The following is a 15,912-nucleotide window of genomic DNA, read 5'->3' as shown; positions in this document are numbered from 1 at the left end:
GAGTGACTGTGCTGCTTTTTATATTGCTAGATAGTGCATGCTTTGATCTTTCATGCTGGGTTATGAGTTTCATGTGAGCAAGCCTGCTTCTTACTTCTGGAGATCCACCACCTCCCACCCACCACCATCTCACTCTCCCACCTTATCACCACAGCCAGCACGGCAATGGGCATGCAACAAATACAGCATATATAGGTTCTTCTGTGAAGAAGAGAACAGGAATAAGACATGCACAAGTTAAGGTCATATTTACCTAGGTAATGAGAGGCGGGGGGCAGGGACCTATACCACGTATCATCCAAACTAGGACACTTTTGAGAGTAGAAGGTGGCTGCCCTATAATTATGTGAGGACACCAGGCATAAACACATTCTCTTAAGCAAATCAGAATCCCCTGTCTTCCTAGCAGTAGGCCTCTTTCAGCATAGTGCCCTGCAAAGCAGAGCAGGCCTGGTGGGGATTGGTGGTTTCTATTAGTTTAAGGACCTTTTATGAGCACAAACAGAAAAGTCAGAGCACAATGGAAAGGAAAGGGTGATGTGATTTGAAGTTTTCCTTGGCAGAAGGCTGGGGGGATCAGCATAGTACTCTCATTCTGCTCTGCGTTTTCACTGATCATTTCACACTAATGCCAAGCACAACAGCCTGCGTTTCCAGTGCATCTCAGGGTCACCCTTGAGCACAGCCCAGGGAACCACAGGAGCATACACATGTGACACAGTTCATCAGGACAGGAACACCCTGAGTATCTCTGGGCGTGTTCAATCTACGTAGAATGTCTCCAAAGAGAGCCTCAGAACATCCACATTTCTAGAAAACAGCCAAAAGAATTATTTTAAAATGGTTATGCCCATTTCAGCAACATCTATCTGAGAGGTAAATGAAATCAGGATTGCAGATATCTGTGGAAAGCTTTGGGAGGGTGTGTGTGTGTGTGTGTGTGTGTGTGTGCCTGCACACGTGCACACACATACAAGAGAGCATGTCTGAATATAGAACACTAATCACACTAGAAATACTGATCCGGCTGATAATCACATGCTGACAAAATGAATCCCATTACAGGAAACAAATACAAATCCAGCCAGAGAGCACAGGCAGCCGCCATGCTCTCCCACCAGGGCTGATGGAAAAGATCAGGCTGGAGATGGAGCCACAGAGCACATGTGGTTATCTTTCTGCATAAAGCATGCCATTTAAAACCCCACCTGCTGTTTCCTATCTTAATAGATTGCTTCCTTGTCCTTGCCTGTTTTTCCTCCTTGGGTTGTGGAATATGTTTCATGGAAAATGTTCCTGCCCAGGTCCACATTTGCTCTGTGGAGAGGCCCAATGAGGCCCACTGAGGCCCACTGGTCCCAACTGTGCTATTTCAATCTGCGTATTCCAGCAGCCACCACTCCTTTCCTGTACTGCCCTTAACAAAGAACTTACTTATCCAATAGTTAGATGGTGAGCCTCAAAATGACCAGAGAGACAGTTAAGTTAATGTTATTATTTCCATTTCATAGAGAGAAATGGCCCCAAAAGGAAACTTGCCCAAGGTTAGAGAGTTTCCATATGGGAAAACCAGAATGAGAATGGGTCTCAAATCCGGTTCTCTTTCAGCTGCACCTTACAGTTTCACCCACAATACACCCCTCCTCCCCACCCTAGCTTCTCTAGCCTACATCTGTCAGCTAGTATTGAATGCTTGTTCACACCAGGGTTAAAGGAATGAAATGGCAGAGAGGTCACATAAGACTGAAACCTTTGACTTCATCAATGTGAGAAGCTCTCAAAGGGCCTGGCCAGCCACGGACTCTGCAAGTTTCCCCCACAGGCAACAGATGAGAAAAAGGGCCCCACACATCTTAGCAGGTCTGCACATCTCATTTGGACAAGCAGTGTAGTCTGGCCCAGGCACAAACAGGAGCACCTAATCCTGGGACGCTCTTTTAAAGAGATGAGCTCTCTACTAGAAATCAGATGGTCAGTGGTTTCTCCTGGAATTGGGGGCACTGAGGGCAAGTTGATGTGCAAAAGCTAAGACAAGTTGATCTACCAAGGAAGCCTTGGGGAGGACAGAAAATAGCTATGGGTAAGGAACTGCTGATGGGTCTGTAAATCTGTAGATGGTGTCTGGGAACCACTTGCAAACCCTGAACTGCAATACAGAACTGAGAGTGTGCTGATGCAAGACCCGGTGGCCCTACCCACCATCCCTCCTTGAACTCATGTGACCTCAGCACATCACTTTTTCTTTCTCTGAAATTCAACAGCAAGTATGGAAAGTTTAGGAAAATGTTTATAATGCTAGAACATCTGTAACACCTAAATATTTCTTCCTGCCCACTCTAGCCTCCTTCTATCATGCACCTGAGATACCCCTTCTCTTTCCGTCTTTACATCTCAAAGAATTTTAATAGTCAAGAATCTTCTATTAAGATATCAGTTCCCTGAAAATATGCCTTAGGTAGGGGCTTGGGCTATCTGCTATAGGCTGAGGAGCAACAGCTGGAGGAAGCAAAAGTGGAAACTTCAGGGCCTCCCTGGTGGCGCAAGGGGTTAAGACGCAACCTATGAAGCTAACCACAGCCACTGCAAGCACGAGTTTGATCCACAGCCAGGGAGCTGCCCACATGGCGCAGCAGACTTCTCATAACTCGCCCACTGCTCCCCTCAGCAGTATATTTCAGTCAGTCTGCCTGTTCTGTTCCCCACTCTGTTTCTGGTGAATCCCCTCACTCCCGCCTCCCAGCACATCTCGCCTGTACCCCAGCTCTTATATGCATAAAAATAAAATAAATCTTTAAAAAAAAAAAAAGTGGAAACTTCACCCATGGCAAAAAGACGAGAGCCCTGAACTTTACACACATACACTTGGCCAATGTCACCAAGGAAATGGGACTTCCTGCACTGTTCTAGAGGTTTTCTGAGGTCGTATGGCACTTGGAGACAGAGTTGCAGGAAAATGGAAGCCCACATTCTAATCCAGGCTCTGCCATAAGCTTTCTGAACAAATCCTTTCCCTTCTCTGCTCCCGTTTCCCTGTGTAAAATGGGGCCCGGTCTGGAGGAGCGCTGAGGCTGTCTCAATCTCAGGGTTAGGGAGGGTAGAAGATCTTGGAGTGAGCTAGTGACCGCTTTAACCACTGTTGGCTGGCCCTGGAATAGAGGTGGAAGTAGAGTCCTCCACAGAGCTAAGAACAAATTCCCCTAAGAGAAGGATCCTTCCAAATTCCCCTAGAAGAAGGGACTGGGATGGGTCCTGCAGCAGGTAGGGGCCTGCCTCACGGGGAGGTAAGAAAGTGTGCTCCGGCTTATCAACTCCCTCTTTTTCTCAGACTTGGCGCAGCTGAGCCTGGCCTCTGTTGTTTGGAGAACAAAATACCTGCTGCCCTCATAGCCTTTGATCAGATGTTTGGGACTCTGCCAAGTTTCCTTGGATAGTGTCTGGGTTGCTTCCAAACTAACATATCTCCAGCTCAAAAACTACAGGGAAAGGAGTGTAGTACTTTGAGTCAGGAGACCGGATTTCTGGCCCCAACTTGCTGAATGATGTTAGGCAAGCCATTTTATAAACCCTAACTGTTCCCTAGCCTGAGTCTTAGGTTCAGCATTAGTCCCCACTGTGCCCCTCAACTCTTGAGGGAGTGAAAGGAAAGGCCAATAGGCAAGTCCTGCTCTGGCTCAGCCAAGAGAATGCCAGCTCCAAGTTCCACTCTGTGAGGATCCAGGTCCTGATAGATCCTAAAAGTGAGGGATGTCCCACAGGGCCCTAGACAGTTTCTAGCCCACAGTCAGGTTGCTTCTACTCTCCCCACTACAAGATGGATAAGGCAGAAACACACTTGAACTGAACCTTGGCTCCTTCCTCAATTTAAAACATCAGTACTGAAAGTCTGCTATTATCTAACCCCACCCACCCATTTTATTGATAAGGATGCTGAGACCCAAGAAGGAAAATGACCAGACCTGGTCAATGCTGAAGGAGTCCACTCATTTCAGCGCCACACCCAAAGCTTGTCCTGCAGGCGCTCTACCCCACCACATGATTTGAACCTTCATTTAACTCAAATGAGAGAGCTTTGGCAATAACCTTGGGGTTAGGATGATCAGGTATGGGGCTCCATTTTGATTCAAATCCAATTCCATTCTAAACCATAACTTGTCCAAACCAGAATCACCTATCCCTAAGAAAGTCAGGAACATTCCTAGGAAAAATTTGGGAACTGACTCTCCTTCATGTAGAGTTGAGGAGCTGATTGAATCCCAATCTTCACTCCTTACCAAATACATATCTTAAAAACCTTGGTTCTTCTGGGTAATGACCTTGAGCTCTATCAAACCTACTCTCCTAGCACGAAGTGGAACCGCTCCTTTAACCCTCATTGGCAATTCCTGAGCACCTACTAGGTGCCAGAGTTGGTGCTAAGTGTGGTGAATCAGTGATGCCTAGAAACACATGCCTATCCTTTGAGGACTCAGCCAACCAGGAAGACTACTGATGACTAATAATCATGATGCAATGGGAAGAGCTCCCCCGCCCTCAAACTGGACCTACTCTTCTAGGGAAAGACCTTGCCAGGCCAGATCGCAGGGGTGGGAACAAGAGAAGACCAAGTTCCTCTGGGGTCTGTCACCCCACCCTGGAGAGTCCTCCCCAGGAAGAGAGCTGCCTGACTCTGCCTCTAGTCTCATGCATCTAGTAGCTACTCATACTTGGTAGTGGGAGTGGTATATTGATGAATGATGTCACAAATGTTTATCATCAAGTATCTACCATGCATGAAATGTGGAGTACAAAAAAAATGGAAACAAAGAAAAATTCAACTGCCAATTTCTGTCATGCCAACACTAAAAATCTGGTCATAAACCATAAAATCTGGAGGAAATTGAAAAGAGCATTGGTTTGGATCCCTGGGTCTGGGCCCCTCCTTTTGTGATCTAGGGCCGGACATAGCCTTCCATGCCTCGGTTTGTTCATCTCCAAGTAGGGGACAGAGCCAGAGCATGCCCTGGCATTGCAGGCATGATACTGGCTGAGGACAATGTATAGTTTGATTGGTTTTCCTCTGAAAATCTGAGGATTCTTTTCTGTTTTTGAACTAGGTTTGTGGGAAGGAGGAAAATGAAGACAGGATGAGTGGGGACGCTGGGTAGTAGAAGCCAGAGGAAACTGATGTATTAACTGGAGAAAGAGGGACAGGAGAGAGATAAAGAGGAGGTCAGCAGAGGAGGCAGTCGGAAGGACCACTCTCCTGAGAGGTTAGAGTCAAGGACTTTGTTGGTGCCACTGAACAGCCCTAGGGAGAGAAGGGAGGACTAGTAAGGTGCAGCGCCACCTGGACGGTGGTTAGTCAAGGTTGCTCACATGGGGTCACTTCAGAGCCAGGAAAGGTTAGCCCCAGGCACACTGTGCACTGTGAGCCCGCAGGAAAGGCCCCCCACTAATGGTAAAGCCAGATCCAGGCGTGGCCATCGGCAGATATCCAGAGCAACCCAGTCATTGGCCTCCTTCCTGCCTGGAGCCCTAGGTCATTTCCCACAGGTCAAGCATAGCTGCCAGCCCCAGCAGTCAGCACCATTCCTAGCTCCGTGGTGCATCACTAACCAGCAGACGCCAGGGCTCCTGATGCGTATACCACACCAAGCAGAGGGCTCCGCTTATTCAATTACTAAATCCTATTAGAAACAAGGGCAAACCTCCTAATAGGATTTTTATATTTCTCGTGACCCTTGGTGACTCCCCTGAGGTTTTCTGATCTCCAGTGCAGTGCCAGGGTTAGCTTCTCCCCACCAGCTCGCTCCCCCTTCACCAGCAGAACCCTAACAAGAGTTCTGTCCGCGAAGGGGAACTGTGCTTTCTCAGTATGACAGAGACTTTCTCATTCGTTTAAAATCTACTGTTCTGTTGACTGTGGGCAGAGAGAGGGATGTTTTCTTTAGGGAGAAGCATGGGTGAACATGGAGCGGGTGTTCTCTGAAACTATAATAGTGAGAGAGTTTGTAACATTAGTGTTTATTTTATGCCGTCCTACTTCTCCCCGCTTTCCTGGCAACACAGCAAATTATACAACTGAACATGGGCTGTTTGTGCCGAGAGAGGCTGATGAATGCCTGCTCCGTGTGCCCACACTGCCACCCCTGCCGCGATCTCTCTCACCGCCGGAAGTCACCCCGTTTTCCAGGCAGTCAATGCTGCATTGTTGGACACACAGGAGTACTCAGGCTGAGGAAGAACGTGGAAAGTGTCTCACAACACTGAAAGCACCATCAGGTTACATGAAGGAGAAACACGAGCCTCATTTTGCAAGAAGAAAAAGCAGAATTGATGAGAGAACTAGACCTCAGGTGCTCTGTGATATAGTGATGTCTTCTAACTATCTAGTTTTGCTTTTGTCACACCTCTCTTTTCCTTCTGAGCATCAGGAACAAATTGGTTGTGGGGTTTTGGTTTTTTTTTTTTTCTTTTTCATTCAAAACATCTCTTCTTACACTAGTGATATCATCCCTGGAAGACTGAGATGTAAGAAGAGGTGAATCATATATCACCTTCTCATCTCTTCTAGAATTACATCAGCCAGAGCCCTGGGGCACATGGGAGATAAAGCCAAAAAGTAGAGGAGAGGAAGGAGAGAAGGAGAGTACCTAGAGGGAGAAAGGAGGGGTGCTGACCCCTTTGCAGTGTGCTTATTTTCTTCCTCCTTCCTCGTCCCTAAACCCCCTTCCCTATTTATAAGTCAGAGAGCAGGAGAAATTAGACTTTAAAGAGACAGCTGCCTGACATTTACTGATGGTGTTGGCTTAAATGGCATTTGTCTGAACTTTCTGACCAATCACCATACCTCACATCAGTTACAGATGAAAGTCAGCCTTAGCTTTCTCAATGGATGCATAAATAGAATAAGAATGAAGATCACCAGACCCTGCCCAGGCCCAAGTATTAGCCTTATTATCTCCACCATTTGATGTTCTCATCAGTTTCAGGTGGCAGGTGAACTTGGCAGTGCATGGAAATAATTTGAAATGTGAAGTCCAGTCACGCAGGAGTGGCCCACACAGTTGTCTCCTATCAGGTGAGAACCGTATGGAAGGCATACCAATGTGGGTGTCTGGTCACATGTGGCTTGACTTTCCCAACCAGTCTCTACTTGGGGGGGAGCTTGCAACTGTCATTCAGTGACATATATCTGAGGTATTCAGGGAGGATAGGGACTCTCAAACAAACCAAACGATAACAGACTCAAAGGCCTGTACCATGTCCTAATGCCCATAAGAAGCAACTCTGTTTTATAATTATTTCCCATCCCCACCACACACACCCATTGCTTTGCTTTTCTAAAGATAATCTTAGACATAAGCCACTCCCATAAATTAGGAAGAAAAATCTTCCACCCTCCCTTCCTCTGTGTTTGCAGCGAATTCCAGACTCCTTAGGATCTCTGGATCTAGCTGCTCAGATCATATTTATGATGAAAACAAAGTGAAGTGGCCTCAGGACACCAGAGAAGGCCGGGGTGAGATCCATTTCTGCAACAGAGCAAAGGGGCCCAAAGGGGCAAATAACTTGCAGAAGGCACAGTTTTGGCGGCATCTTGTTACAACTTCCAGCTGATGGGGTGTAGCCAAACTAGAGACATCTGTTTGGAGTTTACAACAGAAACAAACACAGAGAAAGCATGAAAACCCTAAGACACACACACAGGCCCAGCTCTAAGGGATCTTGTTGCCTTGCCCTCCACACCATTCCCCCAAGGGGTCAAGCTGGATTGTACGAGGGAGGAAGTGGGTTCTTCCATCTGCCTCCCCACCCACCCACCTGTACCATGACTCACTCAGACCATGATTGGAACTTAGCAAATGTTCCTCTCTCCTTGTCCTCCCAGGAAAACAAAGCTCAACCAACGACTCAGAGAGTCCCCTGGGGAACTTCTATATGTCTCGAGTTCATTTTTAAGGTTCCTTGAGCTGCTTATGAAGGAAAAGAGTGTATAGTCCTTACTCTTGATTTTTAACATGACCAACAGAAGGAGGTGGGAAAACCTAGAAGGAAGTTGAAAGTCATGCCTCCCTAAATAACCTCACAGGTCTGAGAGTGAGGAACAGAACTCACCCTACATCTTCAAGAGTTAACTCAAAGAGACTAGAAGAATCTCACATGCCCACAACTTAACTAATGAAGAATATGGGATATACTCCGCTATAGGAGAAGTCTGGCCTCAGTTGCAGAAGGCCAGAATGGCCCCAGACTAGGCCTAAAGTAGTCTCCCCCCTCCCCCCATTCAATCACCTCCAAGCCCAAGGCCCAAGACTGTCCTACCACAGCATCCCAGGGATGGTCACACCCTCTCCCACCCCCTCCACCAAGCTCTTTCAGTAGCAGTTCCAGAGGCTAAACCTGTTCCATTGAATTGTCCTCTTTATTCTCTCCCCATTGGTGTGCAAACAGAACCAGGGCAGTGCTACTCTTAAAAAATAACAAAATGTTTTATACACATTTCTGTATATACAACTGAACAACATATTACATGTCCCTTTTGCACAGCAAAAGATATAAACATTCAGCTCTGAGAACACAGTTAATGTACAAAATAAAAGATGTCAAAAATGCTTCACAACAGTGCAAAAATATTTCACACAGTATCATGGAGGAGAGCTTTTGAGCAGGAGGAAGGTGTGTTTCTAAAGGCAAACTCCTTTAACTGTAAACAAAATGCAACTTTCTTTCATCCCCCACCACAAACAGTTATTTGAGGAATTTGGCAGAATTTCAAGGGTCTGACTCTGAGGTAAACAACCCAAGTTCTTGCACCAAAAAATTGGGAACAAGGAGGTGGCATCAAAGCCTCAAACATTGTGAGAGCAAATTCTTGTTTTAAATGACAGGTAAATGACAATGTTAGACCCTCCTAGTTAGGGGGATTTGGGGAGGAAGTTAACCCCTCCTACTCAGGCCCCAGCTGCCCCAAACAGGAAACCTCAGGCTTGCGGGTCTCCACTCACTCCAGCGGGCCCTTCCCTTGCCGCCTACTTAAGAGGGTTACCTCCCTCTCCTGAGTTCCCCGCCCCCTCGAGCATCTCCCCATACTTCATGCGAAACCTGAGTCCCACTTCAAGCAGAGCCAAATGCGTTGACTGGGGAGAGGCTGGGGAAACCTTTGGCCTCCTGTGTCCCATTCTCCCTTTCTCGAGAGGCGGAGAGGGAGGTTGTGGAGATGATGAGTGGGGAGTCACGGTAGGGCGCCAAGGGCGCGCAGGGGGTTGCTCAGAGCTCAACCGGTGGGGGGTTCTTCTGGGTCGGCGCTGTTGGCCGGACCCGACCGGTCCCCGGTAGAGGAGGCCTCAGGGCCCCCGCCTTCGATGGAGCTCTCGCTCCCCGTGCTCTCGCCAGACAACAGGCGAGTCACCCGCAAGTCGGCCTGCAGGCTGCGCACATCGTTGCCAAAGCTGAGCTCGCCCAGGTCGCTGATAAGCTGCGACAGTTCGGCCTTCATGTCAGAGGCGCTGCCCAAGAGCAGAGGCGGCGGCCCAGCCCCGGGTCCCAGCGAGACCCCGCCGCCCCCCAGCGCCTCCTCGCGGCCACTCTCCAGCGTGTCTAACAAGTCCCCGCATTCGAAGTGCATGGCCACTACCAGCGCTCGCTGCGCCTCTGCGTCCTCCGCCGCCGCCGGGTCCTCCACCCCCGCGTGGCCATCCTCTTCTTCCTCTTCCTCCTCCAGGCAGCCCTCGGTGTGCTCGTCTCCCTCCTCCTGCAGCTCCTGCTCCTGCTGTTCTCCGAGCAGGTCCTCGGTGATGGAGCCGAGCTTGGGCGCGCTGCGGCTGCGCTCCACCGGCGGCTTGTAGCAGCAGGGTCCGTGCAGGAGCAGCTTGCGCAGCGGCACTAGCGGGATAGTGTGCGCGCCCACCAATTCCTGCTGCTGGTGACGCGCGTCGTCCCGCCGCTTGAGCCGTTTAAATTCCGCCAGTGCGTTGGCCGACGTCTGGTACAGCAGCAGGGCCATGGCCTGGGCCTTCTCGGGCTTAGACACCAGCACCGCGTGGCAGCGCAGCATTACTGCCTTGTGCTTCAGCTCGTGCCGGTACACCCAGGCGAAGACCTTGGGTAACCGCGCGTCCGCCACGCAGTAGGTAACGCGATGCAGTAGGTAGAGGTGGCCCGGGCGGCGCAGGGCGCGCTCCTCCGCGTGCACCATGCGGATACCCTGCGCACTCACAGTCAGTTTCATCTTGGTGCCCTGACGGCCCGCCTCGCTCTTGCTCCAAATCTTGCCCACCGCTAGGTCGGTGCAGCCGTCACCGCGCGCCTGGATAGTGGTGGCGTTTCCCAGGTAGAGCACGGTGTAAGTGGGGTCCTCGCTGGTGATGTGTAGCTTCTTGCGCTTGGAGCGGAACATGCTGCCCACCCGGCTGAGCGCGCCTTCGGGGCACGCCCGCGCCAGCGAACTGAGCGCGGAGTAGTGCAGGCTCACCGCGTAGCCCTTGGGCTTGGACGCCTGCCGCGGCGGCGCCTCGGCCAGCAGCTCGAACTTGTGTTTCTTCCACGGCAGCATCTCCGGAGGGCGCCCCGGCGCAGCTGGGCGGCGGCGGAGCGCGGGGTGCGAGCCCGCTGAGCCACCCGCCGCGGCTGGGCTCGGCCCGGCAATTCCGAAAAATAAAACTCTGCTGAGAGTAGCGCAGTCGTTGGGAGTGGGGGTGGGAGAGTATAGCGCTCGGGAACCCCACAGAGGTAGGGGTAGAGTTTTTTAAAGAGAAGGAAATAGGAATATTCTGCAGGGGGGGGGGGAAGCGGTGGGGGGCGGGGAGGGCACACACAGATTTACCCCAGCCTGGTAAAGGACGAGGGCGGAATCTCAGGCAAGCAAAACAAGAGAAAGACCGCACGAGAGTGGGGCGGAAAATGTCTTTAAAAAGAGAGATGCGCGCGTGCAAATAAATAGAAGCCCCTGTAAAAGCTGCCGGGATGGTGCGAGAATCTGCAGGAAAACCTCGGGAATGTCAAGAGGGTCCTCCCCCCTGACCCCCTCCTCTCTCTCTCTCTCTCTCTCTCTCTCTCTCTCTCTCTCTCACACACACACACACACACACACACACACACACACACTCCCTCCCTCCCTCCCCAGGGCCAGCGCCAGAAATCGCGGAAACTCAACGGCGAGTGTGCCCAGGGGCCGGAGCTCCCCACCCCAGGGGGTGCTGGAAACGAGCTGGACTGGTCTCAGATCAGCAGCTTGCCCCAAGTGCGATCAAAAGGTGGGTCGGGCTGGCGGCGGCGGGCCCCGCGCAGCAACCGCGCCGTGGCTCACTGCATCTTCGCGCCGGCCGGACGCCGGGGATTCGGGCGCCGCCGGCTCACTGTCCCGGCTGGCTCGGTCCGGGCGGCGCGGGCTCCGAGGACGGGGCGCGCCCATCGTGGGCTCCAGAGACGGCCGCTACTTCATTGCTTCCCTCCCGGTGTGGTGTCCAACTCCGCTCCCGGGCTCCCCTCGGTCAGCCGCCCTCCTTGGTAGCGCGCCCCCTCCGGTGCTGCGAGAGGTGGCCGGCCGGCCAGCCTCACATCCTTGCCGTCCGGGAGGAAGATCTCGGGTAAATATAGGCCGGCACAAACCATTCGCGGCGCAGGGACGGGGGAGGAGCAGAGAAGAGGATCCGTCTCGAGCTTGGACGCCCGGCGGGTTCCTGGTCTCTTAAAGGGACCTAGTTGCAGCCATTGGTGGAGTTAATGCGAAGACAGGCCCAATCAGGCAGTTCATCCCGAATTTACCACCCTGTCTTTTATCTGCAGAAATCACCAAGACCTGGGGTTACCCGGCAGGAAAGGCAACTCCACCCCCAAGCTGAATTGCAACTCACTGAATGTCTCCACCAGAAACTTCTGGTGGATGCGATGGAAGGTGGGATTTTCAACTACAGTTTCCTTTGCAAAAATGGTTGGGGACATACTGGTTTTTCCCCTGCGTGACCGTTCTCTGGGGATGACTGGATGTTGTTGAAATTTTTTTTCCAGGATTTTATTCTATTAAAAAAAAAAAAAAAACAAGAAAGGGAGAAGAAAACGCCAAGACACATCATTACCTTGGAACTCTTTCTCCTCAGTTACGCAACAGATGGTGAAAAGTGAGGAGTGGTATGGCATGATGGGACTGAACAACAGAGGAGGTAACTAAGGTGCTTCCCTGTCTTCACTGCCCCCCGCCACCACCGCCCTCTCCCATGGTCAGCTCTCCATGTAGAGCAGATTCTGAGAAACATACAGTTTCTAAGTCTTGTGTAAGGTTAGAATTCAGTTTACTTTGGCAGACAGTCATTCCGTTGTCAACTAGCCATTTTATCGTTGACTTTTATTGTATCATTTTGAATGAAAATTCACAGAAAAAAGTTGACTTTTTTTTTTTTGTTTGTTTGAGTGTCAAATAATGCCTGACCACCCTCCACTTACAATGATAATCACATTTTATGCTTTTTTCATGTGCTAGCTGGACAATGTAGTTGTAGTGAGCTGACCAGGTTGACCCTTGGTTAGTAACTCATTTCTGGGCCCTTGAAACAACCTTCTTGCCTCTACTGTCTTCTCAGTCAAAGCAAGAAAACATTTAGCTGGAATGTGATAAATATCCAGATGATAAAACTCGTAGGCTCTTCCTGGAGAAAGACAGTGGAACCCCTCCCACCATCCCCCCACACAGGCCCAGTCCACTGGGGCTCTTAGGTATCTCTGGCTTTTGTGCCAGCCCTAATTTCAGAACCATTGTAGCCCCTCCCAGAAATCTCCTGGCCCTCAACCTCAGCCAAATTTTTTTTTAAAGATTTATTTATTTATGCATACAAGAGCTGGGGTTCAGGCCAGAGATGCAGGGGGGTGGGGATATGTGATAGGATTCACCAGAGACAGAGCGGAGAACAGAACAGGCAGATCGACGGAAATATGCTGCTGAGGGGAGCAGTGGGCACAACAGGAGAGGTCTGCCTCGCCATGTGGGTTTCTCTCTGGCCAGCTGGGGATCGAACTCATGCTGCAGACGCTGCGGATTGCTTCATAGTGTGGTGCTTAACCCCTTGTGCCACCAGGGAGGCCTGTGAGCCAAATTTTAACCTTTCTTTGAACTCTAACCCAGTTTTCTATCATTGGTGCTGAGTTTTAATTTAAGTAATTTTTCTGAGCACCTTCTGGTGCCAGGTTCTGAACTAGGAGCACCAGGAAGCACCCAGTCCTACAAAGGGACAAACTCCACCCAACTCTGGGCTTCCACTGCAAGGTATGCTCAATGAAGGTATCTCCCATTGTCTTGTACAACACCCAACTTATTGTTGAATTAATGAGTGAGGCATGCATATGAACAAGAAGATGGAGTGAGTCACACATCCTGAGAAAGGTCCAAAATACATGAGAAACTGGAAGAAGCAACAGTTCATTGTGAACAGATAAATCAGAAAAGGCTTCACAAAAGTGGTGACATTTGAAGATGAACAGTATTTCTCCAAGCAGGAAAGGATGAAAGAGTTTCCTGGGTATAGAGAAGAGCAAAGTTATAGAATGTGAAAATACACAGATTAGTGTGGAGTTTTTTAATGATTGTAGCAGCGAGAGAAGAAAATTTCCTGATCATGCTTTTTGAGCCCTCCTAGTCTCTGAGGGAAGGAATAGTCTTTTCATGGCCGACTGGCCATGGAGAAATGGAGAAATGCAGCCTTGGTTGCGACTGGCGCAAGGAGTCATTAGAACAGCTCTGATGCCATATTCTGAAGTCGCACTGATGGAGGCAATAAGCAGGCGTGGTATTGCAATGAGCTAGTTAGGTCTATAATAAGCCAAGGTTAATTCCTCTTCTGCTCAAATTTCTGGAATGTCTTGAAGATGCAACGAAGTATGTGCTCCAAACAAAAAATTTCAATGAAAACACATCAACTTAACCTGTCCTAACTTCCCTTCAGCTGGCACATAATCTCAAAGTGTAAACTCTACAAAAACAGACATTATGTTCAAGCAGTTAATGTTTCCAAATTGTTCAGAGGTCCAAGAGTCAGAAAGATGGGAGGGGGTGGGAGGGAGAGAGAGTGGAGAGAGCTAAGTCTGGTATCAGTCTCTGCAAGGGCCACCACCTAGACCTCGTGTATTGGCGGGAGACCAGTGGACTTCAGTGGCCAAGAGGATTCCCCTGGCAAGCCAGGTGTTTTAGGGGCAACCAGCATTCAATCCCACATGCACTGGCCCACAATAATGAGCCTGTGGACTGGTCTCTGCCACACGTGGACTATTTTTCATACCTTCTTAAAAAGTTTGTTGTCATCTCATCTTCATGAGGACAAAGAGATTTTAAGCAAATGGACCAAGGAGGAGACCCAGGCTGTTTCCAGTGGGGTCTGGGCCTGGCCTGCTTTCCTTGCCTGCTTATCCTGGGGAGGACAGGCTGACCCTTCCAACCCCCGCTCAGAAAACACATGTCGCAACCAAGGCTGCATTTCTCCAGTTGAGAAAGCTGGTGGCACCATTTCTGAGCCCATATCTCAGATCTAAGACATGGCAGTTTCAGAGCAGAACAGTGAAGTTGAGTTGGGAAAGGGGTTAACAACTGTATCTGATTGCAGACTGCGCTTTTTTTTTTTTTTTTTTTTTTTTAATGATACTGCCCCATCTACTGGTGCCTGGAAGAAGTGCCACTTTGAGAGATCGTTTCTCCTAGAACTGCATAAGCCAGTGGTTGAATCAACACACAACCAAGTCACAGCCAAAAAGAAAAACAGCCTCTAGCCTGACATGTGACAGTTAGCCTTTTAGCTCCCAGAAAGCTTCCACCTGGCTTTCTCGTGACTTATTTCTTGTCCGATGCTCCCTCTCCGCATCCCTGCCCAGTATCCCACTGAATGAACTTTGGCTTCAGAGACAACAAATAATGGAGCTGAAATCTTCAAAGTCATTCAACAATCATTTCTTAAGAGTCTATTGTGGATGTTGTGTAGTTATGGGGGATTGCGCTCAAGAAGACAGGGCTTTGCCCTGTGGAATATCCTATGGGTGGCTGGTAATAAACAACTTATAAAATATCAGGTCATGGTAAGTCTTTAGAGAGGGGGAAGCAGTGTTAGAAGTGGAAGATGGCTAGTTTGGGCCACATGGCTATGGAAGGTGTCCCTGGGCAGAGACCTGAATGACATGGACCTCGCAAAGTTAAGGGGCAGAACATTCTAGACAGTGCTGACCAATGTGACGTGAGCACTTGAAATGCAGTTGGTCCAAATTGAGGTGTGATGCAAGTGTGAAAGACTGGATTTGAAAGACTTAGTAAGAGGAAAAGAATGTCAAAGATCTCAGTTTATAGTAACTACAGATTAAATAATATTATGATTATGTTGAGTTAAACAGAATATATAGTCCTTTACATTCTCTAATGTGGGAACTAGACCATTTACAACTACACATATGGACAGCACTGTGCCAGGCAAAGGGCATAGCTACTGTGAAGTCCATAAAGCGGCACATAGCCCATGGGTTTAAGTACTCTCCACTTCAAAATTCTGCTGTGTGATGATTACCTCCTATTCTTCCAGCCCTCTTCACTCCTGACTCCTACCACATCAGTCCCTTAGCTTCCACAATAGGTGCAGGATCTACATCAGTCTTCCTCACAGAGTCAACTCTGGCTGATTCAAATCCCTGATCCAATTCCTGAATCCAACCCCTAAATCAGCCTCTCTGGAGTTGAGGGCAAGGAATATGTATTAAACTCCTCCAAGACATATGAAAGTTTGGGGAGCCCTACCCTAGCCCACTTCATTTCTTCCACTATTAATTCTTTCCGTGTTTCTTATCTTTCTCTTCTCTCCCTATCCAAGAACTTCCAGATGAGTATCAGGTACACAGTCTCTGTGTATCACATCTCCCCAGCAGAGCCCCAATCCTGGACCACTACCTGCTTCTGGAGCCGGATACCAT

At 49.4% G+C, this 15,912-nt stretch overlaps 1 protein-coding gene across 1 annotated transcript; it reads right to left on the bottom strand.

The window, feature by feature from the left end:
* Positions 1–8,284: 8,284 nt before the first annotated feature.
* On the bottom strand, positions 8,285–10,572 carry FAM43A (family with sequence similarity 43 member A). The gene has a single exon (XM_037524561.2). It carries the CDS (start codon positions 10,532–10,534, stop codon positions 9,257–9,259), a length of 1,278 nt encoding a protein of 425 aa, XP_037380458.1. The 5' UTR covers positions 10,535–10,572; the 3' UTR covers positions 8,285–9,256.
* Positions 10,573–15,912: the final 5,340 nt, after the last annotated feature.

The sequence above is a fragment of the Talpa occidentalis genome, unplaced genomic scaffold (genome assembly GCF_014898055.3).
Source record: "Talpa occidentalis isolate TD23 unplaced genomic scaffold, MPIMG_talOcc4v2.1 talOcc4.4, whole genome shotgun sequence".
NCBI classification, from domain to species: Eukaryota; Metazoa; Chordata; class Mammalia; order Eulipotyphla; family Talpidae; genus Talpa; species Talpa occidentalis.
Note: the sequence above shows the minus strand (reverse complement) of the source record. Positions and strands in the feature narration are given on the sequence as shown.